Source organism: Aspergillus bombycis (genome assembly GCF_001792695.1).
Source record: "Aspergillus bombycis strain NRRL26010 chromosome Unknown contig00002, whole genome shotgun sequence".
NCBI classification, from domain to species: domain Eukaryota; kingdom Fungi; phylum Ascomycota; class Eurotiomycetes; order Eurotiales; family Aspergillaceae; genus Aspergillus; species Aspergillus bombycis.
In genome coordinates this window covers 442,488-469,696 of record NW_019170004.1, presented here as the reverse complement: position 1 = coordinate 469,696, position 27,209 = coordinate 442,488, and the positions used below count along the sequence as shown (strand labels likewise).

Genomic DNA, 27,209 nt, shown 5'->3' with positions numbered 1-27,209 from the left:
CCTGACTTCTCATGTTGGTTTTCTGTTTTGTTGACAGCAGTCACGTTATCGCTCCCTTCAGACTTTTGACCCCCTAAGATTCCATCCCACACATACCACATATAGCCTACAGACATGCATACATCGAAAAAGATTTGATTCATCGATTCTAGTCAATTGCCACCTCCTAGATACGGACCACCATGGTGCAATCGGCATCTCTCATATCGCGAAAACGCGACCTAATCTACTTCATCTTTTTCGCCATTCACCTCCCTATCATTTTCCGTAAATCTCTCCCTCCTTTGAGAGGGCTGCTCCACACAGCCTCTCTCCATCCCCCAGCTAAACGATATCGGCACATTGGAACATACTAACGCGCCAATCCAGTCGTCGACACCGTCCCCCTTCTCCCCTCCCTCCTCCAAACTAACCTTTCGCACCACATCCGTTCCTACTACATAGCAACCTACCATGACAAATTCTTCTCGGAGCCCGCTCCGGCGTGGTTCTCCACCTATATCGCAATGGAACTTGTCTATCACGCACCGTTGAGTCTCTGGGCTCTTGGCGCTTTGCTCCGAGGTAAAACAGCCTAGTCGATTTATTGATTTCTATTTTCTTATTTGTTTATTTATTTGTTTATTTCTTTCTTTTTGGTGTTTTTTTTTTTTTACACCGTCGGGGAAGATGGTGACGGTGGGGACATCATCTCGTAAACATCGGAAGCTAACAGAAAGGATACCGACAGACGACCCCCTGGTCCCGATGCATTTGTTGGTGTTTGGAGTTCAATCATTCGTGACCTCGAGTGCTTGCTTGGCAGAGGTCTGGGGCTGGGACGATCGCACGGTCGCCCAGAAGCAGGATTTGACTATGTTGTATGCGCCTTATGTGATGCTTGGTAAGTATATACTTTTTTTTTATTGCCTTTTCTTTTGTTTTCTTTGTGGTTGTTTCACGCTTATGGTTTGATGTTTTGCTTTCTCATCTCCTTTGTTTCCTTTTTTAATGCCTGGTGGTTTCGGCGGGGCGATCAGTGGCGGGCTAACTTGATCCAGGGGCGTTTATGGCGTTGGACATGCTCTTTAGGTTGCGGGGGAAGCTACTGGGTACTAAATCTAAGAGCGAGTAAATTGTATGTGGGTTGGTTCCCGTGTATAGGCCGGGTAGAGTAGAATATAGGTCCGGGTTGGAATACTACTAGTAGTAGTACTTTTGAAAGTACCGCCATTTCACAATCACGAATGGAGTCCAGGGAAATTCAGATCGCAATGCGAGGCTGGAATCTTGCGTTCCACCTTCTGCAGTGGAATTACTTAATTTTAGGGCTACGTGATTGATCTAAAAGCAAGAAAGGAATTGAAGGAAGAGGCTCCACTTTACTCCGTACATGGGACTTCATTTACGAGGAATAGCATTCACCGCAAGTGCAGATGATGTTTCTAACTTTGTATTCATAATCGGGGCGACTAGACCGCTACGCTGACTCGGCCAACAACGCCACAAGGGGCACAGGCCAGGGAGGCCAAGGATGGAGCTGATAATGCGGTAAGCTGCAGTTGATAGAACTGAAATGCAGATGGAGGGTGTCTCGCTACCAATGACACGCTCCGCCGGTCCCTCAGAGTCCTCTCTCATCCACACAGCGACGCGAGTCGATTACAGGATTTTCGGGACATCTGGGCCAACGTCGCTGTCTCCACCACTTAATGACGGCGTGATGCAGCGGTAAGGTACCGGAAACACGTCAAGATTTCGTAATCTATAGCATCTGGAATTCACATGTCATATCAGAAAGCCAATGGCCCCGTCGAGGTCCCCGTTAGCTGCATCTAGCGCCCGCATAGCCTCCTCCCGAGTGAAACCGAGCTCGGTGATCTTCGCGATGGAATCTTGTGGCCACCGGGATGATTGTGCCGGGGCTGGACGAGACGGAGGTGCCGTGGATGAGCTGGCGCCACCGGACCCTTGTGCCTGATGAGTGACGGCACCCGTCCGAGCGCCGACTTCGGCGCCGTCAGCACCTTTGACCAAAGGCTCATCCTCGAATTCATCTTGCAGATGCTTAGGGATATCTGCCTCTCCCAGAAATGGCACGGCTTGGTCTTGAATGACGAGTGCTCCCCTCTTGAGGTCGATACAGGCTTGATGCCGTCTCAACATGTCCAGACCCAGGAGGAGATCAATGTGCTTGCCTTCCATCACGGTAAAAGAACAAGGCAAGAACATACTCCCAATCTTGATCTGAGCCGAATGGACGCGCCCCAGGATATTCGCGGTGCCGACTCCTTTAGCAATTCCCCCGTACCGCTGGTCTACCAGGCGCATGATGTTGCACGCGGTCGCACACTCGGGGGACATGATAGTGACCTGGGCGCCAGAATCAACGAATGCATTGAGTCTGTGACCGTTGACTTCGACTGGTATGTACAACATTGTCACACGACCGAACGCTATGACAGTTAGCAAAGTCATTCTGCCACAGGGAAGAAGAAAAGGGCTGAACACACATTCCGGATGATGCTCCATGGCAGTATGGAGGTTCTCTGTCACCGCATTCTGGCGAATGATCTCTTCAATCTGCCGCTGGTTTTCAGGGTTGAACGGATCTGCGTTCAACATTGCAATCCGGGCCTCCTTCTCAGCCTCTAATTGAGCCTCCCGCCGCTGTTGGTTGAGGAGTACGTCGCGGAACCGCTGGGCATCACTGGCTGCATCTGCCAATTCCGGGTTTTGCCGTCGGACAGTTTCGCGCACTCGAGGGTCGCCTAGAATGTGTAACCGGATAGTCTCGGGATCTGGATTCATTGCCTGACGCCGTTGGAGGTTTTGTTGCGCAGCAGCAGCGCTAGGGCCGCCAGCAGTGCGGGCGGGCGCCTGAGGACTCCGCAACGTAACATGGACACCTAACATATCTCCTTCCCCGATTCCAACCTGTTCAAGGGTACGTGCATCATCTCCGAGCAGCTGATTATTATAGACGATCCGTTGGGCGCTCGGGGGAACGGAGGTTTCGCTTTCGACGATAGCTTTGAGAAGTTCAACGGTCATGTCCCCACCCACCTCAAGCGATATGATATCAGCATCGGCTTGGTCCGGTCGGATGACACTGACGGTGATACGCCTATATTCATTTTTACTTTCGGTTAGATGATATGGATTATGATCACCAGGGGACCCATTTCGCTTTTCATTTCTTTTGTTCTTCTTTTGTGCCACTTACATGGTGTCGGAGCTGTAGTGCGGGGAAGCTATCCAAAGCTCCGATGGGATGAACTGAACGCAAGATGCAACGTTTCAAAATCGAAGTCACTTGACGTGTGATGTATTTTACAGAAGATGATACCGAATTGAGAACGGTAGGTGGAAGATGGCGATTCGTCGATTGGAAAAATTCACAATGGTTATAAAAGTACAAGTCGGCAAGAATAGGATGTCACGAGCTTTGGGAGAGAGACGGAGGGGGGGGGGAGGAGGGTGGGGGAAATGAGGAATTAAGGAGAACTAGGTGGACAAGTGTAATATAAGGACAGGGATATCTTGGAGAAGATGAGGAGGCGACTAAAAACAAAATAGTCAGATTTTCTCCGGTGAGGGAGGATAAGGTGGAATACTAATAGCAGTCGGTCGTCATGAATCGTTAGTTAGTCTTTCTGGTTCCTGAGGACATCAACCGTGGTCGGCGAATAAATCAGACCTTCTCCCAGATTAGGTAACCGTTCCATGCGTCACCATTTTCTCCATCCATGAGTGTCCATCATCTTCTCTCTCTCGCTCACTCGCTCTTCCTAATTACAAATTTTTTACCTGGAGTTTGATAGAAACTAGGACCGAAGAAGAAAAGGAAAGGGAGAGACAAAAAGTATAATAAGATATTTTATGGGTTGTATTTTATCTTTCCTTTATATTTTCCTGTTCAGGTCGCGATATGAAAACTTAAAAATCCAGGTGTTCATCTGCGCATGATGCAGGGATATATTTATATTTATATTTATCTACATACATCCTGTAGTTAGTATCGGTAATCCCCCATATTGCAATAAGCTTCTCAACCCCCTTCTACTTAATTTGAAATACTCGTTAGAAAACGTGACATTACTCCGTCTATTCTTAATCCGGGTCTTTGCCTATCTGAACCGTTGGGATCTGCTTTCAAGAGGCATATTCCGATCTAGGTTTGAGGAGGGTGTGCTTCAAGTATGGAGGTGTATCGTACCGTACCCTACTGCGTATGTATGTATTCCATACCCCCACCATCGGCCTTATACGGCGGATCATCACGAAGACTTGCAGCAAACGGAGGACCCTAGGAGCAACGGACTACTAGTCGTAACTCCAGTATGGTGGCACTATTGGTTTTAAGAAATTCAGTTGGTTCAAGTTGAAAGGACGTTCGACCGAATCGAGCTAGTTACATATAGGCCAAAATTTCTCCAAAACACACCACCCTGTTCTGTTCTCCTGCTAACCTGCTACTACCCCCACTTCCCAGACCGTTAACGAAGATCTTATTCCTTTGCTTATCTTATATATTGTATCCTCGATTTTATTTGTTAAAATCGTCTTTCTTATTTTCTCCCCGTTTTTTGTCTCTCTCCTTTCTTGAGCCACATTGAACCATAGAAAGTCACATCAGCAGGAAACGTTGCGTGCAGCATATGGCCCCATGCGTCCGCTATCACTAAGGCCTAGTACTACTAGTAGTAGTGTTGACGCTAAAAGGGCACTCCACCTGCAGCAGGAAAGCAGCTGCGAAGAGAACGTTTTCCAGCCATTGCGATGATCTCATTAGGCTCATCTTCGAATTCTCAATGGGGCAATCATCGCCTGTGATTGAGCCTGGGATGCTGACAAGCGGCGTGCGGCGTGGAATAGCTGGTTTGGATTGGCCTTAAATCTGCTAACATGCATAAAGCTAACGTATGAGGACATCCCCTACTTACTCTCTCTGGAACTGACTGCGTACAGGGCGGGTCACATGCAGCCGTACATATCATGCTACTCAACACACCATAGGTGGGCGCTCATGGAAAACTTATCCTTGTGTAAGGGTTGACTATGAAGTGTCGGTTTGGTTTTTGTTTTCTTTTCTTTTCTTTTTTTTCTTTCGCACTGTACCTTGACCAGTCTAGAACGGCTGAGTTTGACCCACGCAATAACTACTATTATCGAGCCAGATTCCAAATCCAACGCGAGGAGAATCTAGCAGATGATTCCGTTGCGAACGGCACCGCACGATAGCATGGGAAGAATCAGGCGACTCCCTTTTTTTGTTTTTGTTTTTCTCCTTCCTCTCTAGTTGTTTGGAATACCACATGACCTGTACAGGTTTTCCCTCTCTAGCAACTTGGCATTTGATACGACGGCGTTTCTAGGAGGATATCGTATGGGTGGTAGTTCGGGGGTTGAGAAGTTAGTCTCGAAGCTGGACTTTTTCGCTTGATACACTCTCGAAACTTCCGACGATACAGTTGTGCCTGTGATATGAAGAGCGACTAGATGACCTTGGATCTCTCATCATATTCCACACTGACTTCGAAGCTGAAGCGATGGACGAAGTAGCTACTGGTTTAGTTGATGGCCAGCCTTCTAGTACTCCGCCCCCGATATTGTGTCTAAGTCCTGTTTAATGGAAGTACATAGTATCGCGTTTGAACCGTTCATGTCTAGCTAACGTCGCTCATAGTATCGACTGGGTACAGGTTCGGCATTCTGAGTGTCTCGGCTCGAAAATCGGATACCAGATAGGCTTATAAAGAAAATACCTACATAGGTTCTCCTTCCGCAACTTGGTTCCGCAAATTGGGTATTGCCTCCACTCGCTGGACTACCCTGGATATCGCCAGCCACAAACATCGAGACAATACGCTCCTCCAACAGCTTGCGAGGAAATGGCGTATGCTCTCGTGCTGTGACTACTGAAGACCAATGTGCAGTGGAAAACGGGCTCTAGAGATATGCCTGTCTCAACTTGGACCTCAATGTCAAGGTTTGCGTTGCTCTCGTACAAGTATTAATGGGCGTCCAAGTGTCGCAGGAGCTTCGCAAAGCTTGAGTGGTTGGACTCTTCGTGTCCAGAAAATATAGTTGACAATGGCCTTCACTCAGGAGAAGCTGGAAAGTATAACGGTGGGTGGGTAGGGACCATAATGATAGATCCACGATATGTCGACTTCATCGCTTTCTGATAGACCTTTAGACACCTCAACACTAGGAGACATACTACAATGTGTGCCACTCTAAAACTCGATTGACACTACGGCAATAACGAATCTCCCAGGAATCCACAACCCTTAAACCACAGAATATTTGTACAAAAGCAGCGGACATCCCATTAAAGTGTGCATATTAGCTGTTGCAAGGCTCAGGCATTCATATCTTTGCCTTTTCAAAGGAAGGACTTTTGTTTGCCTCCTACTTATAGCACGATACATCCGTGCTTAACATTTCACTTGATGGAGTACACAGCATCCGCTGGCGTATTCTGCACACGTGGATAGATAGCCATAATTCTTTCGGGGCACGTGTGTTGATTCACAGTCGCGAAATGCTTGACAAACCTTTGCGTGTTAGGCTTATCTGCTCTACTTCGGCGGCGAACGAGAAACCGAACGGCGCCGTCGACGGGAAACGTGCTGGCTTGGCTTACCCCCGGCAGCTTGGAAGACAAGGCCCGCTTCAACCTGAGCTTCGGCACCGTTGATGCCAGTGTTTAGCCTGGGGTGCGCAGTTGATACCTCAACGAGGGTGGCCAGCTCTAAGACCTCGATGAAGTGGGAATGGAGGTAGAGAATCTAGAGGTTGTTGTCAACTGCAGTCAAATGTCGAATATAGTCTCTAGAGCCCTGTACTTGAGCATCCGGGGAGTCTTGCGAAGTACCCGGTCTTTCTTATACAAGCGGGTTCACAGGAGGCAGAAAAGATGTGAGAAATCTATCACGTTGTAGGAACGTGCTCCAACTCCATATCCTCCCATCCTGTCCCATTAATTACCATGCGATGGAAATAGCGCCTGGATATGGCGATAGCCGAATACCTGCTTGAAATTTGTTGACATGGGGAGGATATCGAAAGACACGAGCCTACTACGAACAGAGTGCTCATTGCGTGATCGACTTACTGGCTTGCTCACCTGCACGCCATGGCTTTTCTATACATGAATGATCATTGCCACAACTTCGTCCGATACTACTTACGCATTGTTCAAAGGCTTCCGCGAGCCGATTCACATGGCCATACTCTGCTGGTGATACAATCAAAAGACGCTGAGGCTCGACTGAGTGAGAGAGGTGAGAATTTGAATGCAAGACCGTTTCACGGGTGATCTCTCCTTGAATCATATATCACGCAGGAGATAGATAACTGTCCCTTTTTATCAACCAAATACGCAAGCATTTGCCTCGCCCACAAATGGTTTCGATGACGTTCGTCAGCTTTCTACCCAGGTTTCACTTGCACAGCTGCTGTCAGGGTCAAGGATGCCATTGCCATCCTGACCTTGTTCCCTGGATATAAGTTGCTCTCCTAACAACTTATATCAATCAGCCATGGCATGCGGTTAGCTACCATATTCGGCCTCGTTGGCGCTTTATTCTTGCTCATTTATATCCATGCATATCGGTTGCTAAATAAACTTCGTATGGTTTCCGCCCAAAATGCTCAGTGTTGGGATGTGTGTTCTTTTGGTATTCATCGACGTTCGGCATGGTTCGTACTGTGAAGATCTGTGGCCATAGTGCTTGGGTCGGCTCTATAATATCGGGGTGCGCGTTTTAATATCGAACCATTATAGCGATGCCGATGCCGGCCATGACGGGGACCCATCATGCAAAATTTGCTCTATTGTATGACAAGCTGTCGCTTAATTGGGGCAGGCTAACAACAAGAACACAAAGAGCTAAAAGTATAAACATGCCAAGGTATCGGTGAAGTAATTTCCGGGTCAGCTCATCAACGAACGAGTGGCGTTTCCAACTCATTTGGCAATTGGGTGACTGATTGAATTCTCTTCACCAGCGCCGTTCGGCCGAGGGCCTCCACGCAAAGTATTTTGGATGGCGCCCATGGTTACACAACCAGAACTACCTTCAGGATGGGAAAAAGTGAGAGCTAACCATGCCACTTGTTAGGCGAACGGTGAGCTTTATGTATGTTCTTTGTTGGGGGGTATCAGATTAGATTGATAAAGCGGGTCCCACTCAGGGCCCGAAATGCGGACTTGGCGGGCTTTCCCGGCCAATGCCTGTGAGCAAAATACGAGATCATCCCATGCCACGCCTTGGGAACCGGACATTCTTGTGTTTTTTGAGGCAATTTTCCCTGTCCCAAGCCGCTCTAGAACTCAAGAATACTAGGCAATGTCTCGGTCATGCCGAGCTCATTTCGAGACTATGACCCAAGAAAGAACCCTTGCAGATGCTTTATCAGATATGATTGGCTCGCCCTTGTTGTCATGATAATTTTTTCTTTTTTTTTGGGTCACGTTCAGACCTGGCTCTGAATTTTAATTCCTTTTTGTTCTTAATGCTCCCCCCTCCCCCTCTTGCCTCAGAAGAAAGTCTTTGCGACACTTTCTCTCCTTGTCTGCTCTCATACACTGATAACGACGAGGGCAGTGCAAAATGTCCGCCGAAAAGAATCCACAATTTCAACATGCTATCCAACCCGACGAACCTCAGCAGGAAGCGGACTTTAAAAACCCAGGTGTCAAGCGCATCGCAGCTATCTCGTCGCAACTGGGTGTTGTGGCTCGTGTGTTTTTGTTTTTTGGGATCTTTCTGGTAGCCTATGTCTATGGTTTGGATGGACAGCTGCGAGGGACTTATCAGGTATATCACCCTGCTGTGATACTATTTTTCTTTTGATAAGGAACTAATGTTGACAGCCCTTGGCAACCAGTGCCTATGCCAAACACAGTTTGCTTACTACGATCAATGTTTTGCGTAGCGTCATTGCAGCTGCCGCACAGGTAAGTCATTGCATCTTGTCTGATGCCCTTCACTGACACTTAGCGTGACAGCCAACAGCCGCGAAAATCGCCGACGTCTTCGGGAGAGTTGAGTTGATCTTGCTCTCGGTTTTCTTCTACACCATCGGTAGGGATTGCCTGTGTATTGGATATCGAACACTACTGACGCACTCAGGGACTATCGTGGAAGCCTGTGCCGACGATGTCCAGACTTTCTGCGCGGGTGCTGTTCTATACCAGGTACCATACTCTTTATGCGTGTTGTATACCATAAACTCTGACTGGAACTTTGCCTTTAGGTCGGATATACGACCATTATTCTACTTGTCGAAGTTCTAATAGGAGATCTGACTTCCCTTCGATCCCGTCTGCTCTTTTCCTATATCCCTGCGACTCCTTTCCTTATCAATACCTGGGTTAGTGGCAACGTCGCCGATGCCGTGTTGGGGGTCACCAGCTGGCGTTGGGGCATTGCGATGTTTGCAATCATATATCCCGGTAGGTAGATACCTTGCAAAATTGGGATCTTGTCTGATTCATATCAGTTTGTTCCATCCCTCTTTTTGCGACGCTGCTCTTCGGACACCGCAAAGCGAAAAATGTCAGTGTTGAGACATATACGCATCCTATCCGGCTTCTCGGTGCAAAGAAATTTGCTAAAGAATTATTTTGGTACCTGGATGTGATGGGTATCCTGCTTTTGGTTGCTTTCTTAGCTCTGATTCTTGTGCCATTCACGATTGCTGGTGCCGCGGCCGAGCAATGGAAGACTGCGAAGATTCTGGCACCGCTGATTATAGGTCTATTCTGTCTGCCCCTGTTTGTCATTTGGGAGCGTTCTTACGCTCGGTATCCCATGGTTCCCTTCAAAGTAAGCGGCTGCGAGCTTTTTTTTTGAGCGGTCACTGATAAGATGTAGCTGCTCAAAGACCGCGCGGTTTGGGGCGCCCTCGGCATAGCAACAATGCTCAACTTAGGTATGTCGATGTGAGTCTGGTATCTAGACGCTATACTAATACCATGGTAGCTTGGTCGTTGCAGGGCACATACTTATATACTGTGTTGCAAGTCGCGTTTGACCAAAGTGTCCTCAGCGCAACACGTATCGCGTCTCTATACAGGTCCGCTATAGCCACGAAGCAATTTCTATGGAGTTTTTCTGACATTACTAGCTTTGCATCTGTCATAACTGGATGTATACTTGGGGCGATTATTATCAAGGTAAAACAGCTCAAGCCTTTCATAGTTGCCGGAACGGTTCTTTTCGCGGTAGCTTTCGGTATTCTCATCCAGTTCCGTGGAGGAACGGGTAGCTCAAGCTACTCTGGTATTATCGGCGGAGAAATACTTTTGGGTATTGGTGCGTTGTACAATGGCTATGACGGTTGGCTTAAACTGATTTGTGTTGTCAGCTGGTGGCATGTTCCCATACCCGGCCCAAGCAAGTATACAGGCTGCAACGAAACACGAGCGTGAGTGAAACCCTCTCAATTGAACGATCTTGTCTAAGCATTTCAGATCTTGCTGTGATCACTGGCCTGTACCTGGCAATGTACAACATCGGAAGCGCAATAGGAGGTACTATTTCCGGCGCTATTTGGAGACAGAGGATGGGTAAGGAGCTCACCAAGCATCTTGGCGGTGCAAATGAGGCCCTCACCGATCTGGCCTTTGGGAGCCCTTTTGACTTTATCGTTTCGTATCCTGTCGGAACACCTGAACGGGAAGCTGTAACTCTAGCATACAGAGAGGTTCAGCGCCTCCTTTGCATTACTGGTATATGCCTAACGGTGCCGCTGATCGTCTTTTCTCTTTGCATTCGCAACCCAAGATTGACGAAAGATCAAAGTCTCCCCGATGCCGAACGGGAGGAATAGTGCCACTCCCCAACCTTGCCTGCCTCGCAGCGCGAGATGCTGGCGATTTTGTGCTAGAGCCAACCTCGACCCGGAAGCTTTATTCCTCTCCGCTAATGTGTGTTGTGTGAACGAGAAGAAGGCCGGCGCATTTGAAATCGTCAATCTAATTGTGCTAATACGTCGTTAACGTTTGTATAATCTGGCTAATATCTATGGATTTCAGCGTACCTTAGATGTCTTTAGCGAAAGCCTAGGACCTTTATATGAAAATGAACCATCATACAGGGATCAGGATATAGTTCAGTATTCCGTTGATGGTTCTGGAATGTGAACTAATACTCGATGCATCTCGCCCCGTCAGTAGACAAACGGTTGCCTTTCCTTTCCTTCTGCCCTTAGACCGTCTAAGCTCCCTACTGGCGAAGAACAAGGCGGACCCAAAAGCGAAGCTGCATACTTCACGTGTGAGAGATCAGGTGATGCCCCCTGTTCGTTGCTCCTTGCTAGACCGAGAGGCATTATGAGCTATTTATTTAGAAGTTACGTGGGGTCAATAGCTCATATAACGATTAAAATAGTAAGCATTTCTTTTTTTTTTTTTCATCAAGAGCGGATCTCAGGCCTTGTCAGACCACCCCTTACTGTCCCACAAACTCGGTATCAGTCCTGAATCGGCCAGCGCCTCTCAATCTTGGCTAAAACCTGGTGAGATATCCACGAACGTCCCGTCAATACAAAACCATTATTGACCAAGCCGCATCAAAGCCCCTCCCATGCGCATATTCCCTAGGTGCCTGCTGTGCCTCACTAGTAAATGCATCTTTGCTAACCCCTCTTCTCAGCTAATCAGCCCCGCTTCCTGTATAAAGAACTATGAAAAACGTTGCAGCGCTAATGACCTTGCTATGTGGAGCAAACGGAAGGCTGTTCTGGAAAACCCAGAAAACTCCCACCAATAGTCCACAACGTGAATGAATAATTATATGGAGTACGTAGACGGTCTAAACTTGGCATACCTTGTTTGCTTCGCCGGCTCGGCTGGGGTCGACATTCCGACCGAGGAAGCATGATTAGTATAAACCTATCTTGGCCGGGGCTGATCATGACATGTCCATTGCCACTGTACTGTTTCGGGAGCCCACATTAACCCGCTTCTTGTGATGATCAGAGTGGATAAGGAGCGTTGCTGAGGTCAGTTGTTTGCCATAATCTGTGACCTAGTTGCTTGCTAAAGGTTCTTTTTCTTGTCGAGCGAAGCTCCTTCACCTGATAACACTACAGAAATAGAAGCATGATTTGTGGGCATAATTGGTCCGTTTGTGCATACCAACGACCTGCGCTCATATGGTTTGGATGTATGGGGAGCTAGTGAGTTACAGACTCTAGAGCTTACTGGTGCATCTGTTAAGTGCTTGTGTTAAGACAACTCTGAATTGTGATTTGATCGATGCAGTGATTATGGCCGATACTGTCAGCTCGATATTACTATAGATTGGCCTACATATTGATGAAGGATGTCGAAAACAAACAGCGTACTTTGAACGTCGATGCTAGGAAATATCGCACAGATTATATGGAGTTATTACACTGTACTCTAGTACATTCCGCGAGGTGGATACGACACGTCAGAAGGAAGAGCAGTATGGAAGACGGGATAGATGAGAAGGAAAAGATTAAGCGAAGACGACGGATGGTGCGCTCCTCGGGTTGAAGTAATATCTCCTTTGGTTTGCCGCGCCTTCTGCCATATGATGTCTAGGATAGCATGCGGGAGCCCAGGGCCATACTCCACAGGCTAGTGGAATCCATCTTCTTCCGGACACGATAACTGGCCGCAACGGCACTGCGCCTTCAAGCTCCACTGATTTCGGCACACGCCAGGGGTCTCCGCGAATATGACTGAAGAAATGGCTTCAACCACAAGTGAAGAATGCTACTTCCCCAAGTAGTTCTTCCGCCCGCTATGATTCAGCTATCGTTCGTACACTATTACAATTCTCCGAACTAACGGCTCTCTTGGGCTAAATTGGCATGCTTGAAGAACTAAGTAGGAACTATATTTCACGACATTATCAGGTCAGTACGCCAGAACTTACCGACTGAAAAGCGTATATATCATGAATCTCTGGCGGGCCTCTCGGCTCCAAAATGGAGTCCTACGCCCGGGTATTCCGATGTGGCCGTATCAACTTAATGGCGAATATTTCAATTTTCTCTCATAAGCTGTGTTTTCCACTGTGAAGCTAATGTTGGCACTTGACGATTAAACAAAGTTCCAGATCCTGCAGGACATGACTCTTGTCCCTTGGTTCGGTCCGCGAAAACTGTATCTGTTGCATTCGGGACCCATTGCCTGTGACGAGAAGGGTGTGACTTGCAATTCAACTTCCAAATGGAGAAAGCCAAATGAAGGGTTGCTGCCGATCGCTATGGGACGGCATACGTATTCCCTCCAATTATATACGATGACGCGACAAAGGAGCTTTCCCGATTGCCAAAGGGGTTGTGGCTCTCTTATCCAGAAACATTGGAGATAGAGCGTTGAGCGGGAGCAAGCTGGAACATACTAACACAATTCACAGAATGCACGACACCCAGTATAACCTGCGCATCGCACCCCTGGTATTATGCTCACAGACGCGCTACGGTTATACACGTTGATTAAGGACATACCCTCGTTGGTCGGTCTTATCTAGTCCACTAGAGCCGTGTGGAGTTGTTCCCGGGCCACTTTCCGACTTCTTGGCATGTCGGACGATTTGCTGCGCCACGATGCTAGCCCTAGCTCCGGGGTTCCGCGTAGCTTCCATAGGTATATTCCTCAACTGGTTGCTTCAATGTGGGCCCATTCAAATGAAAAGGGTCATTTACCGCTTATCCGACACAATATATCCGTAGTAAGCTCTGCAGTCTGCCAAGTTTCAATAGCTCTCAACGTTATGCCAAGATGTGCGGAGACGGCAAGTGAGTTGATGCTATAATCTTGGCATTGTTGGGCAGTGAAACAGTTAATATTAGCCTGTGGTCAGTGTTCGTCCCGAGTCTCAGTGATCGACACCCACTTGCCCTTTCCAAGCCACCTGCTAGGAATCAAGCCTTTGGGAAAACTTCGGAACATTCTTAGCGAGCCGGAGTATCTGCAATCCGTTTCAGCTTGGCCCCGGAAGAGTGCTTTCGACCTGGAAGAGAGGCAGAGGAAAATATCGAAACGCGCCAAGGGCCTCTATGTTCCGCCAATGACTCGATCAGAGGGGGTGCATGCGGCATGATAGCAGACACATTGAGGCTATAAAGCCTCAGCATTCCCACGACCATGAACCTTGGATTTGACCAGACAAAAGCATCTTTCCTTTGACTTATCGTGTCCTTCTTTTAAAACGCTCTGAGAGTGATTCTTTCTTTCCAATAACCAAGTTTTTCATCATTCACAATGCTTCCCAAGGCTGTCCTCCTGTCTCTCCTCGCCTCCATGGCACTGGGTGCCAGCGAGTTCCCCATCCCCGCGTCCGCCGGTACTGAGACCTTCAGCGAGCCCAAGGAGATTGCCGCTGGAGAGGTCTTCGATGGTGGTCTGAAGACTTACGGCCGTGGCGTCGAGTGCACTGGCCAGGATGAGGGTGGTGACAGCGACGCTGTCTTTATCCTCCAGGAGGGTGCTACCCTCAAGAACGCCATCATCGGCACTGACCAGATCGAAGGCGTCCACTGCGAGGGTGCTTGCACCATCGAAAACGTCTGGTGGGAGAAGGTCTGCGAGGGTATGTGCTAGTAGTCTATCTTCACTGGAATCCAAACTGACACTGTCGCAGACGCTCTCTCCCTCAAGAAGGGTAACGGCCCTTACAAGGTCATCGGCGGTGGTGCCCAGGGTGCCGAGGACAAGGTTATCCAGCACAACGCCGGTGGTGAGGTCAGCATCGATGGGTTCGTCGTCTCCGACTTCGGCAAGCTCTTCCGCTCCTGCGGCAACTGCAAGTCCCAGTCTCAGCGCTCTGTCACCATCTCCAACGTCAAGGCCTACAACGGCAAGCTCCTCGCCGGTGTCAACGAGAACTACGGTGATATCGCCACCATCAAGGACACCTGTGCCACCTCCGTCAAGGAGATCTGTACAACCTACGAGGGCAACGAGGGCTCCGGCGAGCCCAGCGAGATAGGCTCCGGCCCCAGCGACTCTTGTGTCTACACTGACCCTCTTCCTTCTTGCTAAGCGCATTCTCAGTGTATTTGGGGGGAAGTTGGAGAACTTGGGCGCTTTTTTGTACTATTTGTCTCCCTGCAAGGCAGTCAAAGTCAACCGTACTTCACTGCCTTCCTGTACCTATAATATAAAGAATTGGGCCCTTCTCTGAGAGCCTCTGGGGCTGTCAGAGCTGGATTGGGATCAATATATCTGTCGTCGTTCCGCTAGTAGATGTGCACTGAGCGCGTATTTTATTGCTTAGACATAACCAGGCTAAACGAATGTGGCGCCCATTCTTTCACCCCCGGGCTGAACATGAAACGGCCTTTTCCCTTATTCTTCCCTGTCCCTTCTGTACACTCATAATTCCATTAATATCGAGTCTTCTAAATTAACCATACAATTGAAGGATTACTAGTAGCAAGCAAATTCCCAAAATCTCGCATCTTCGGAGAGGTATGCCTATGTTCGGATCCACCAATCGGCGGACCTCCCAACTAGACAGGGAGTAAGCAAGAACAGAATATATTCTAGCTTAATACCAGAGTACAAGATTAAGACTTGAAAAATGAATCCTTAGTAGTAGTATATGTGTGTAGTTTCGAGGGATGCTGGAATTATGTTAAATCTATGGGGCATTGAGTTTTATATATCTTGTTACGTGAAACACGTTGATTTGGGATTTGTTATCAGTTGGCGTGGGAACTATAGTCCATTCTGTAAGTAATCTTACTTCTGCATATATTATTTAATATATAATTTCATAAGTTTAGGTATATGAGGAGTATGGAGTTCTAGAAAACGAAAAGAACCAGAATAGAGAAGGATGGAAACAGCGTAAGAACAGTTCGCACCCATGAAGGTCGGACAGAAAGCCGATTCCGGTTGCTTTGCTGGTTCAATGCTGTTTCCTTGGAGCATGAGCATGAGATTGATACTTATCGATCCCTTGCCAATACTTGAATATCAGTTAAGGCCTATAACTATGCAGCCCGAACAATAACGGTACGGCATACCGGTAATAACCATACACGAACAAGCCACCACAGGACAGAACCCCACCGGGCTTAACTCCGACCCAGACCAGGAGCGTCAGCAAAACGCATAAGACCGTCGACTGACGCCTCCATAGTAGTCCGTCCCCGAACATCCACCACATGCAACAATGGCGCCGGCAAGCGAGCACCCCAAGCGCGATTCGGAACAGCTGATACCGATTCGGACCCAAAAAAAAGGTCCCGATGACTGGAAGGGTCTCACGGACTCGAAGGAACGGCGACGGCGCCAGAACCGGATCAACCAGAGAGCTTATCGTGCGTATACACCCTAAAATCTCACACACCTTCCCTAGCCTGATTAAACGTATGCTACGGACGAAAAGCAACACGATATTAACGGATCCAAAAAAAAAACACACAGGCCAACGCCGACGGGCCGAAAAGCTCGGCGTGACTATCAAACCGGAAGAAGCCGAGTCCAGCACAACAACAGCATCCTCATCATCGCAATCCCCACCCACAACAGCCCTAACCACCAGCCAACGACAACAATGTCCCAACCCCGACCAAACCGCCGCCCTCCTCGACCTCTTCAGCAAAACTGCCTACCAAAGCTACATCCTCGGCTCCCCGACCTCCGACCACCTCCTCACCCTCGCCAAAGTCAACGTCTTCCGCGCCTTCGCCTCCATCATGTCCACCCTCGGCATGCACAAGCACCACGAGTGGATGCATGACGACGCAATCTCCCCCTTCACCACCCTCCGCCCCGGCTTCACCATCCCCGCCTCCATCCCACTGGCCCTCCGCCCGACCCAACTCCAACAATCCATCCCCCACCACCCCTGGCTCGACTTCTTCCCGCACCCGCGCATGCGCGACAATCTGATCCGCGCCGGCGACTTCGACGACGACCAGCTGTGCATGGATATCATGGGGTTCTGGGATATGAGCACCGAGAGCTGTGGGTTGCTGGTGTGGGGGGATCCGCAGAATCTGGCGAATTGGGAGGTGAGCGAGGAGTTTATTCGGAAGTGGCCGTGGGTGGTGGGCGGGTGTGGGGAGTTGTTGGTCTCAACGAATCGGTGGCGGGCGATGAGGGGGGAGAAATTGATCTTTAGGTATCTTTAGTTAGTCTGGTTCTATTTATTTATACGCTGGGGTGTACGATGTAGGGTGGTGTATATAGGTGGAGTAGGGAGAAGGATGAATAGACGTGGGGGGACCGTTTTCTGTCTAGTCTTTGTACAGTTGTCTGTACTTAGTAGTACTGTCTGGTCCTGGGAGAGATCGGACGATGAGATCATTAAGACCCTTATTGCCGGCGCTAATGCACGTTGCTTACGCGCCGGAGCCACTTTATCTGTGCTGGAAATTGGGTTGTCCAATGATCACAAGTGGGTGTGGGCTTGGCGGGTTCTTTTCACTGTGGTATGGTATGGTATTGAACGGCAGTACTGTCGTTTTTGGTTCGGTGTTTACTGGGGATTGGATATAGTGAACCTGGCCTGCATCAACACCTGCATCTCATCGCAATATCAGGAACAATGGACACAGCGGAAATAAACAGATTGACCACTCCAAGGTAGGACCATCATCGCAGTAGGCTGTCCCTATCCAGGCATGTAACCATACGCAACACAAGCCATGCCCACTGAATATAAAACTTGAACTCTCCTTCCCTTCCGTGACTATGCCACCGCCGTGAAGATGGACTTATATGTATGAAAAAGTAGCGAGCTGGGGTGAAGAGGCCACGGCCGGACCAGGCCTTACTTGATAACCTACATTGCGAGGGACGTTCGCATTGCCACAACCTTCCGCGGTCTATGATTACGTTCAGCAAATCATCTTATTTTTCCATCCTTTACGGGTATGATATTTCAAACATAGAATACTGTCCCTACTAGGCCTGTCAGACAGAAACGCTGACCTAGATGCAATAAGCTAGCAAAAACAGAAACTTGAGACCGCGATGGAAGATATCATCACTTTTTGCCACCCCAGGCAGCATAACGGCCTAGAATTCGGGGTTTGCCTCTGTGCCAGATTCGCCGATCTCATTCTGTTAGCGCTGTAGATTAAATCTTCGATCGAAAGTGACATATAGCTCTCACGTGAGATGCATCCTCAGCCAACACGGCTTTGGTAGCCGCAAGTTCGCCCACTCGAACTGCTTCTGGGACCAAATGTTGCCACAAGGCCCGTGTGAACCTCATGTGGGTCCTTCTAGACCTTTGTTTTCATGCGCCTAAGCAATATCACAAAGCCAATGCGGCTAGGCTGAACTTTAGATCCCCAATTAAGCAAATGCCATGCATGTCATTAGCTACCCACCTGCAAGTATGCCAGTTCATCCACGCAGGTTTACAGCAACAAGGAACATGTTGGCAACAATGGTATTCTCTGGTGATAGGACTACTCCGTTACCTAGTGGAGCGATACTTTCTCCTTGAAAGGCCCGTAGATATCCAGGTAAAGGGATCAAGCTCCTGCAAGTGTAAATTAAGCCTTAAAATTAGCTATGTGTGGAACTTACCGTGATTTATCTAGTTACGGGCCGATCTGGACTGACAAAAGACTAGCAGTTAGAAGCCACCCCCCCCATCCCAAAAAGAAGAAGAAGAAGAAGAAAAAAAAAAGGATATCTAGCCAGGCCGGACACCCCATCTCCAAGAGGGCTAGGCTCATTCCACTCACTTTCGTCCATGGCCAGAGACCAGCCTCTACTCCAGGTTTTTAGCTTTTGTGGTCATAAGATCCTAGATATCCATTTCTACAGTCGAATGGTACCAGTGGTTGACTGTCTCCAGTCGAGACACAGCTAATTTAGACTTCCCCACCAACCTGTCGACTCAGGCGTCTTGAAGTCGTGAGATCATGAATCTGCATGTCGGGTGATATTGCACGTTTAGCAGGGTCTTTATTGGAGGATCAGTGGCACTTTATTGCCAAACACCTTTCCACAGCAGCATATATATAGGTCCCTCCTCTTACTCCGTTCCTAGCAGTTGAAGGAATTGGGACTTACCCTCCAAGCTTTTCTGCTCGAGTGTCCGATCAAACCCATCTCTCAAACCCAACCAACACGATGTGCTTCAAATTTCTCCTGATTACGATTGCTGCTGCTACAGTTTCTGCGCTCGATACCTGTACTGCAGGCGGCAACGCAGTCCAGTGCTGTGCCTCCGCTGGCTTCCCGATCCCAGGAGCGCCGCCTACACGACGAGCACCGCGCCGGGCTCTGTTCACCCGTGACGCCGCCTGCCCTGCGTCCGTCCAGTGCTGCGAGAAGCAAGTCACAACGACCGTGACAAAGGTTGCGCCAGGAAGCGGACCCATACAATGCGGGAGGAATTTCAACCCCGACACGGACAAACTGGACTCGTCCACCGCGAAGTTCGAGATCGTGAAATGCAACACCTACCCCGTATTCAGCACTTCGAACGAGGACTGCCTCAAGGTTTCGGCGGGCCCTATCGTTGACAAAAACAACGTGGAACAGCCACTCACCGACTACCACCTTGCCATAGATGACGGGCCCATCACCAGCCCTCCTGGACTCTACGATGTCACCCACTCCCACCCGGACTGGTGCCGCAAGCCAACGCCATCCACCCTCGAGTGCTTCGTGCCCTTCAGCTACATCGAGTCCCAGATCTCCCCGCCTCCTTCGGACCTCTGTCACGCCCCGACCATGAACCTCGCACTGAACGTGGACATCGCCTCCGACACATGCTCGATCACCGGCGGGACTCGCACAGGCGTGGGCGCCTTCTTCCAATACATCCCCATCACGTTCTCATGCCAGGAGACAACCACCTGCGAGACAAACTGCTGCTGCCCTTCGACCTCGTCCAAGAAGCCCTGCGCCGTCGGCAGCGCCTACGCCGCTCGACCAATTCCCTGACCGCGCTGGGGTGCGGCCACTGGGGCTGGTACTTCACGGGCGTGACGAGCAGCTTCTCCGCTGAGCTGGTGCTCAGCCAAACCATCGTCATCGGCACCGTGGACGTCACCGTCAGCGGAAACACCGTCAGCTGGGTGTACCACGTCGGGGCCGATTATGGGGTCATTGAAGGCCACGCGGATGTGATTTGTGGGGGCGTGTCGCTGGAACATACAACCCCGCCAAAGGATGGGGATGCTTGCGTCCCGGGCAAGTTCACAAAGAACTCGGGTTGTTTGACACCGGCTCCGGGCAGTGGCTGGTCGGATAGTCATACTTGCAGCAATGGAGGGCCGTACTCACTGGTCTTCCATGCGAAGATCGCGAAGTTTGTTGATTCGGCTAGCACTGAAACCTGTAACGATATCACTTGCCCAGATTCGAGTGATTAGGATCCGTGTCGGATGTATTTGGCAATGGGGGATTGGTTGTAGCTTGGAAATGCCACTGCTGGGGAAAAAGTTTTGTGACTGCGGTTGATTGGACTGGTTATTGAGCTGTATTTCCGGAGGTTACTTCGCTCTATCGAGTCGATTTATGTAGTGGTAATGATACTGCAGCTATGTATCTATAAGTAGTGTACGAGGTGCTTGAGTCCTAGTCTATAGGGGGTGGCTACTTGCGATAATAAGTGGCCGCAGCAGAGTCTCTAATCAATGGTTTCTACAGTGTTTTCTACCATCGGTATTCCAAAACTAGAGGCAGCTAAGATGGAGGAAAATCGTGAACGAAGACTGACCATCTGCAGAGAATAGGCTTAATTGTAATAGATCATAGTATAGCTCGTCTCCTTCTCCAACGTCTTTCCCCACAGTATGCTAGAAAGCTTCGGAGAATAACTTCGCTGTAAGAGATATTTCTTCTGCATGTACTTCTGGGCTAAGAAGTGATAACTAGCAACTATGGCCATGCGTGTACATACAGTCCTGTATTAACAAGTGTACTTGAACTTGAACGACACTTTAGGCGTGCCCGTGAAGGTAGAAGGCACAATGTAGGAGATGTTGTACACCCGGTTATTCTCAATAGTAGTGCCGTAAATGGCCGGCTGCTTCTCCAGCCCCTCGGCGCTGATGGTGACATCGAGGCAAGGCAAGTCTTCGAGACCGCTAACAACCTTCTTTTTGACCAGAGTCCAACTTGGTGGCAGTTGTGCTAGTGCAAAAGTGAAAATATCGGACCCCTCTTGAGTCGTGTTGGGGTAGGATATCTCCAGACTGTTGGGTGCGGCAACGGCATCAATCGTGGATGCCGTCGGGTAGAGGGTGAAAAAGGACATGTACGGGTAGGGCGTGTGGTCCTGATCACTAGCCACTGGACAATGGCCGGAACGTACTGCTCGCCCCGATTAACAGTCTCATTGACTTGTTCAGCCCCGATCATGAGCGGAGCACTGATCCACGACGTGACAGTTCGGACCTCAGCGTCGGCACCGAGCGCGTCGGGGACCTTTTTCGTGATCATACGCTCCCCACTCCACTGTTCCCGGGACTGGAGCCATGAGTTATTTTCGTTGGAGATATGATCCGCAACAACATCCACAATGAGGGCCAGCGCTGCGCCCTGTGTGACGTCGTATAACAGGTTTGTTTCGAGCTTGTTAGGCTGCGGTCCGTTGCCATAGCCGTATAGACCCCACCACAAATAGTCAATAACAGCCGAGCTGGTGGTCATATCGCGTGTATAGGCTCGATCATACTGTTTGACAACGTTTCGTTAGATGACTGCCAGTGCTGTGTATGTTGCGAGGGGATTCCTACCGGCCCTGCCATGTTGGCAAGATAAGGGTTGTAATGAGCCGCGATATCTTCCCACAAGTCTGTTAGGATAACCTTGGCATTCTTGGTCATGGTGGCATTCGAGGGCCCGTATTTGATAGCACCAGCGAGCGCCCATACATCCATTCCGTAATAGGTGGGTGCATTGTATTCGGACAATACATTTGAGCCAGTGGATTTGAAGAGCTCCAAAATCGCGTCAGCCTGATCATTGGCATAGCTGATGAAAGTCTGATGTGTCGCATTAATACCAGCCATTTGGAAATCATAGAACTAGTTCATTTATTGTCGCTAGATCACATACCTGATTATTACGACGCGCGCCAATCCAGGAAACGTACCACGCGCGCATGATAGCAGGGTTGGAGTAAGCAGGCGTCAAGTTGTCACCCTCCGGGTACGACCCATTACGCCGCATAGATCCGACAGTGGCGATCTCCAGACTATCTTCAATGCGCGATACGAGATGGTCTCCGAGCAAATCGGAAAATTCCTCGACAATCTGCACAAGCTGCGTCCCAATGAACTCTCTCCAATTTGGATCATACGTATTCTACGAGTTTCTGTATTAGCAGATCATCTTGCAACTCCCGACATGCCTCTGCGTAGGACATGGTAAAATCCTTACGTAGATATCTGGCGGGTAGAGCTCAGAATCCGGGGTAGGGTACGGCTCGTCCGGTGAACGCTTGAATGTGCCGTACCAGGCCGACTCATAGCTCTCAGTCATCTGGCATGCTAGGCTGAAGACGCAGCGATCAGTTTCCAGATAGGCTGAGGTCATTCGGTCGAGGGTTTACTGGAGGTTGAAGTAGCCTTACATGTTCTCAATGGCCGCTTTTGCATTGGTCAGATCCTGCCCTTTATTTCGGTACAGCAGACCAGCAGTATGCCAAGCTGTAAATCGAGTTGACCAAGGTCCATTATCGGCATACCAGATGTACTTGTACGAACTGTCCCAACGCAAGTCATTAACTTCCATAGACCAGTCAAAAAGTCCCTGCGCATCTGCCCCAGAGGGCTATTAATAAACAACGTTCTCTGGTATGATGCTCTCATTTATCTCTCTCACTTTTCGATAGGCCCTTGGTAATCTGGGCTGCGGAGGCGCTGATTGCCAGAATAGCGCTAGCAACTGCACCACTCGTGATAGCATTCAATTTCATCGTGCTGAGGGGATTGGATTCAAAAAGTGGCTTCGTGGTACTGCATAAGATTGACTGGGTAGATCTCCTTAGTTTGCAGTAAAGACTAAGACGGCTCGAATTGGTCCGGAGCCCAAAATGCGTAGCGGCGATAATATATCCATTTTGCAAGCCAGGCCGGTTAGGTCTCATCGGCAAAAGTCCGGCAATTATCCGAAGGGAGGTCGATGCCTTGAGGAAGTTATCAATCAATAGATTGTATTACCCCGCACCCCATGAAAGAAAAGCTCCACTCCGAGGTGTTTTCTTCCTCGACTCTGCGGAGGAGCTTGCGACAGTCAGTCAGATGAGGCAGTGTCATGAAAGGAACGGGCGGCGGGCAAAAGATAGCCCCCTCTATCTTGACCAAGCCAAATACCACACACAGAGAACAATAATCCCGAATGAACCCCCTCCCCGCCGTCTTCGGCTCCGGTGGCATGGAGAGAGGGAGAATGCAAATGCAATTAGCGGCGGGGCTAGTCGTGATATGCAGTTAGTACAGAGCTTGACTGATATGGAGAAGCGGCTTTGGCCGCAGGAAATGGTGGAGCCACTGGATGCTGCTTGGTTATGGGTGAAGAGAGTGGTTCCGAAGTATTTCCATTAGTTTATATTCTATCTATACTTATACTGTCCGTTGGTTGGGAGAAGTAGGTGATGGTGACGCTACTCTCTTGGGTATGGCCGTGAAATGCTTGATGTTCTGTAGCTCTCAAATGCTCAAAATGCGACGCCTGGTGGTCTTGCAATTCTCCCGTTGCAAATGCCTCGAATGATCAGCTTGTATCCGCATTCTTCAGAGCATCGAAGCTCTGCATTACCAAGGCATGATCAGTTTCAGGCTTCGCAACCTTGCGCGCTATATATTGGCCCTCCTGAAGCCGCGCTTGGACGATTTGCTTCCTCGTCTTTGACCTAATCACCGTGTGTAGGCTCTTGGTTATCCCATGGGCTGGATAGGCCACGAGGCCAAGTGCAGCTGTCCCGGGTCAGCAAGGTTCGTGAAAAAGGACAGGGCTAGCTACCTGATGGCACTTTAGTACCGATACTAAGAGTTCCTTTGAGGAACCCCTTAGCCATTCCCACTGCACCTTCCTCCTTGGCTCCCTTCTGGGTCTGTGTGAATATATCGGTGAAACCTTCCCGCATCCCTTGACTGAAATTCTTGCCACCTGCAATAGCACCGCTTTTCCAGTCGCGGACAGCATATTCTTCCACCTCTTCACCATACAGACGTGGCACGGCCCGGAGGCCCTCCGTAGCAGCTAAGGGAATGTCGACGATCAGTCCCTTGTAAACGTGCTTCATAAACTTGCCAAATCCTGCTGCCCCAGCGCCTATAGCCGCTCCTGTGGCGTCCCAATCTACCTTGCTCTTCCCACTAGCAGTTGTGGTTTGCGAGTCAACCTCTGAGAGAGAATCTTCGGCTCTAGTTGCTGCCGGAGTTGTCGCAGATCGACCCTTCAGCTCTTGGTACGGTTTTATGAACATATCCGACGTAGCTCTTAGCATATCTGTCCCATAGCCTATAGTTGCTGAAGTTGTGCTCGTGATCGGGTCGTATCTGCGATTTGTTATGATTATAGGACGAATTTCGTGTCTGTTACGTTAGCCTGGATTATAAGATGAGTTGAGACGAGTGGTATCATACGACTGTAGGTTCTTGGGCTCGATGCGCAAGTGGTCCAGTAGGATCTGAGCGGCTAATTTGGAGAGAAGGATAGGTTTGGCGGACTTCTTGTAAATCCACGACGCGGGCTGGTCGGGAATAATCTGGCAGCGCATGCGGTCCAATGGCAGATGTCGATGGAAGGATTCGACAGCGGCCTTGACACCCGACTCGTATTGCATTCTTATAGAAATGTCTTTTGCAGCCTCCTTTGCTTGAGGAGTGAGACAGTACTGAATTGCTTCAGCGAGGTTTTCAGCTGTCAAAGACATTTGTGGGATTGGTTCGGGACCGGCCCCTGACGCCGCGATCATCTTACCCCAGAAAGGCTGATCTCCAAAGAAGGGGACAATGGCGGTGGGTTTTCCGAAGCGTAGACCGCATGCGGTCGTCCCTGCACCGCCATGATGCACCACAGCAGACACGTGTTGAAAAAGCCACTCGTGAGGGCAGTCACCGATATACAGGATGTCTTTTGATGAAGAGCCCCCGAGCTTACTCCACCCTCGTGAGATAATCGCTCGCACGCCGACCGCTCGGACGGCCTCTTCAAGAATAGAAGTGAGCCGCGGGGGATCATCGATGACGATGCTACCGAAGCCAATATACACCGGTGGTGGACCGTCTCGGAGGAATGCATCTAGTTCAGAAGAAGGGGTATATATCGGCAATTCACGAAAGAAGAAACCGCAGACATCTAGATAGTTAGTCGGGCACAATAAAGATTGGCTGGAGGAATGTACCGATGTAAGATGGCCAATCTTTGGGCTTGGGCACCAAGGCCGGAGACCAGCAATATGTGAATGGCACTTTGAGAGTCTGCACAAGGCTCGGCCCTTCCGTAAGCGGAACCCGTTCGAGATCAATAGTTTCCCTCCAGTCGTTGATCACATCGCCAAGTCTAAAGACAGCAGATTAGACCGATGTCTCCACTTTGTGAACAATTAATCTCACCCTTGCCAAGTCATCCACTCTACAACTCCGTACGAAACGGCATTTGCGAAGCTCGCGTTCGTCCCTGAATATTTCAAATTGGCAAGCGGATGAGGATATGCCGATGTCGAAGTCCAGGGCATGGTGAACATCAAGTGTAGAGGAATACCTAGGGCCTGTGCACAGTGGACATGTGCAAAGCTGGGAGGGTTTGCGATAATGGCGTCGGCCACGAATGGAGCCCCTGTGCTAGGGTCATCCTGGATGCAAGACCTCCAACATCCATCCAGCATCTCTCGGACCATCATCCGCTTTCGTGTGATTTCCCCTGCCTTCAGACTCTTCATATTCGGGATTAGACCCGGGTTCTTCACCATAAATGCCATGAGCTCGGCAGGATCGCCGCCAATCGGATAGAACTCTAAATCCGACTTCCGAACGAAGGACTCAAACACATCGTGTGTTGCTAATCGGACTCGATGGCCATGTTTTTGCAACTCGTTCCCCAGTGCGACGAAAGGTTGAACATCACCTCGGCTCCCCACGACATGGATCACAATGTTGAGTTTAATATCGCATTGCACTGGCCCCGAGTAGGTTGGCGGTGGGCTTACTAAATCGTCCTCACTGAGCCGGGGGATGAATTTGAGAGCGGTTCTTGCCGCGGGAGAGTCTAGGTCGACATCAATGCGGCCATCATCTACTTTGTTAGTGAATAGTAGTTATGTAATTGCCAGACCACTATACCTTGTACTGTGCTGGATCCTGCCTCGGCGATTAGTGTATAAGGTGGAGGGGCGTCTACTATATCTGCGAGGTCATCCGACTTCGACCGCTGGAGAGGTTTGGAGGCCATCCTGTAGGAACGTGAGGGTATGATAAAGGGACATCATGATCTAGTTGAACATGGTGTTTATATACATAAAAGATTCTATCACAGTTATCTGAAGGGAGGACTGCTTGATCGGCGGGAATAAACCTAGTCCGGTCGTACTCGTGTTCGTTACTGCGATGGGCCTAAGGCTGTGGGGCATGGCCCTCACACTATTCCTCTTCTAACTCTAGGCATCGATCCCGAGTGGATCCCAGCCAAAAATAAGAATCGATTCTGGTCGGTCGATCGCCCAAATGCTTCAGGGGGATAAGGCGGTGTTGTGATATCATTGTTATAATTAGAGACAGGGCTAGAACCCATAGCCGGTAATCACTAGATACACAAGAAATGGTGGATTTCAAGTTTCGCTACTTCTCCGCTGCGGACTTGTCTGTTCATCTAACGTGGCAATTCGTCTCCACTCAGTCTTGTTTGGGAATATGGTTATGGGCTAGCACGCAACTAGGCTTCAACTAGTGGAACGCATCCTTTACATAGTCCAATATCCACCATACTAGGTAATGTTCTGGAAGGGTTCGAGGAGTTGATTATCTGCCTGATTGTACGTCACCCTACGTGAATCATACGAAGGCTGAAGTAGGTGACGCGAGCCGGAAACAAAAAATGAGAATAATACATTAAAGGCCTTGTTATTATTTCTGTTGAGAACTATCGTTGACAATAGAAATTCAGCTCTTAGTACCGGCCAGCTGGAAGAGATTATCAGCCGAAGGCCATTGGCAAGATCGAGACTCAGAGCAAGCTACCATTTGTTTTGGATGGCGTTGTCGCAACGTCACCTGCAGCAAGCTATCCTTGCTTAGGCAAC

The 27,209-nt window shown here is 49.4% G+C and overlaps 7 protein-coding genes across 7 annotated transcripts; 4 read left to right on the top strand and 3 right to left on the bottom strand.

Moving 5' to 3' along the window:
• Positions 1 to 182: 182 nt before the first annotated feature.
• Positions 183 to 1,114, top strand: ABOM_000581 (EXPERA domain-containing protein; the record flags this gene model as incomplete). Its single annotated transcript, XM_022527711.1, has 4 exons — positions 183 to 267; positions 370 to 564; positions 731 to 883; positions 1,041 to 1,114. The coding sequence occupies 4 exons, from the start codon at positions 183 to 185 to the stop codon at positions 1,112 to 1,114; spliced, it is 507 nt and encodes a 168-aa protein (XP_022394328.1).
• A 653-nt stretch (positions 1,115 to 1,767) lies between these two features.
• ddiA (putative DNA damage-inducible v-SNARE binding protein Ddi1) lies at positions 1,768 to 3,033 on the bottom strand (the record flags this gene model as incomplete). The annotated part of the gene is made up of 2 exons (XM_022527710.1): positions 1,768 to 2,435; positions 2,493 to 3,033. 2 exons carry the CDS (start codon positions 3,031 to 3,033, stop codon positions 1,768 to 1,770), a joined length of 1,209 nt encoding a protein of 402 aa, XP_022394327.1.
• Positions 3,034 to 8,603: 5,570 nt separating this feature from the next.
• Positions 8,604 to 10,827, top strand: sit1 (putative siderochrome-iron transporter Sit1; the record flags this gene model as incomplete). The annotated part of the gene is made up of 11 exons (XM_022527709.1): positions 8,604 to 8,810; positions 8,867 to 8,950; positions 9,002 to 9,077; positions 9,126 to 9,190; positions 9,250 to 9,448; positions 9,496 to 9,821; positions 9,870 to 9,927; positions 9,978 to 10,071; positions 10,123 to 10,310; positions 10,363 to 10,422; positions 10,469 to 10,827. The coding sequence occupies 11 exons, from the start codon at positions 8,604 to 8,606 to the stop codon at positions 10,825 to 10,827; spliced, it is 1,716 nt and encodes a 571-aa protein (XP_022394486.1).
• Positions 10,828 to 14,239: 3,412 nt separating this feature from the next.
• Positions 14,240 to 15,019, top strand: ABOM_000578 (pectate lyase; the record flags this gene model as incomplete). Its single annotated transcript, XM_022527708.1, has 2 exons — positions 14,240 to 14,567; positions 14,619 to 15,019. The coding sequence occupies 2 exons, from the start codon at positions 14,240 to 14,242 to the stop codon at positions 15,017 to 15,019; spliced, it is 729 nt and encodes a 242-aa protein (XP_022394487.1).
• Positions 15,020 to 16,157: 1,138 nt separating this feature from the next.
• On the top strand, positions 16,158 to 17,121 carry ABOM_000577 (DUF3425 domain-containing protein; the record flags this gene model as incomplete). Its single annotated transcript, XM_022527707.1, has 2 exons — positions 16,158 to 16,305; positions 16,412 to 17,121. 2 exons carry the CDS (start codon positions 16,158 to 16,160, stop codon positions 17,119 to 17,121), a joined length of 858 nt encoding a protein of 285 aa, XP_022394479.1.
• A 3,749-nt stretch (positions 17,122 to 20,870) lies between these two features.
• Positions 20,871 to 22,883, bottom strand: ABOM_000576 (uncharacterized protein; the record flags this gene model as incomplete). Its single annotated transcript, XM_022527706.1, has 7 exons — positions 20,871 to 21,246; positions 21,276 to 21,637; positions 21,700 to 21,948; positions 22,022 to 22,270; positions 22,346 to 22,460; positions 22,539 to 22,725; positions 22,790 to 22,883. 7 exons carry the CDS (start codon positions 22,881 to 22,883, stop codon positions 20,871 to 20,873), a joined length of 1,632 nt encoding a protein of 543 aa, XP_022394310.1.
• A 797-nt stretch (positions 22,884 to 23,680) lies between these two features.
• On the bottom strand, positions 23,681 to 26,362 carry ABOM_000575 (putative sterol glucosyltransferase; the record flags this gene model as incomplete). Its single annotated transcript, XM_022527705.1, has 6 exons — positions 23,681 to 23,883; positions 23,948 to 24,504; positions 24,556 to 25,270; positions 25,317 to 25,474; positions 25,528 to 26,206; positions 26,254 to 26,362. 6 exons carry the CDS (start codon positions 26,360 to 26,362, stop codon positions 23,681 to 23,683), a joined length of 2,421 nt encoding a protein of 806 aa, XP_022394480.1.
• Between the last annotated feature and the right edge of the window lie 847 nt (positions 26,363 to 27,209).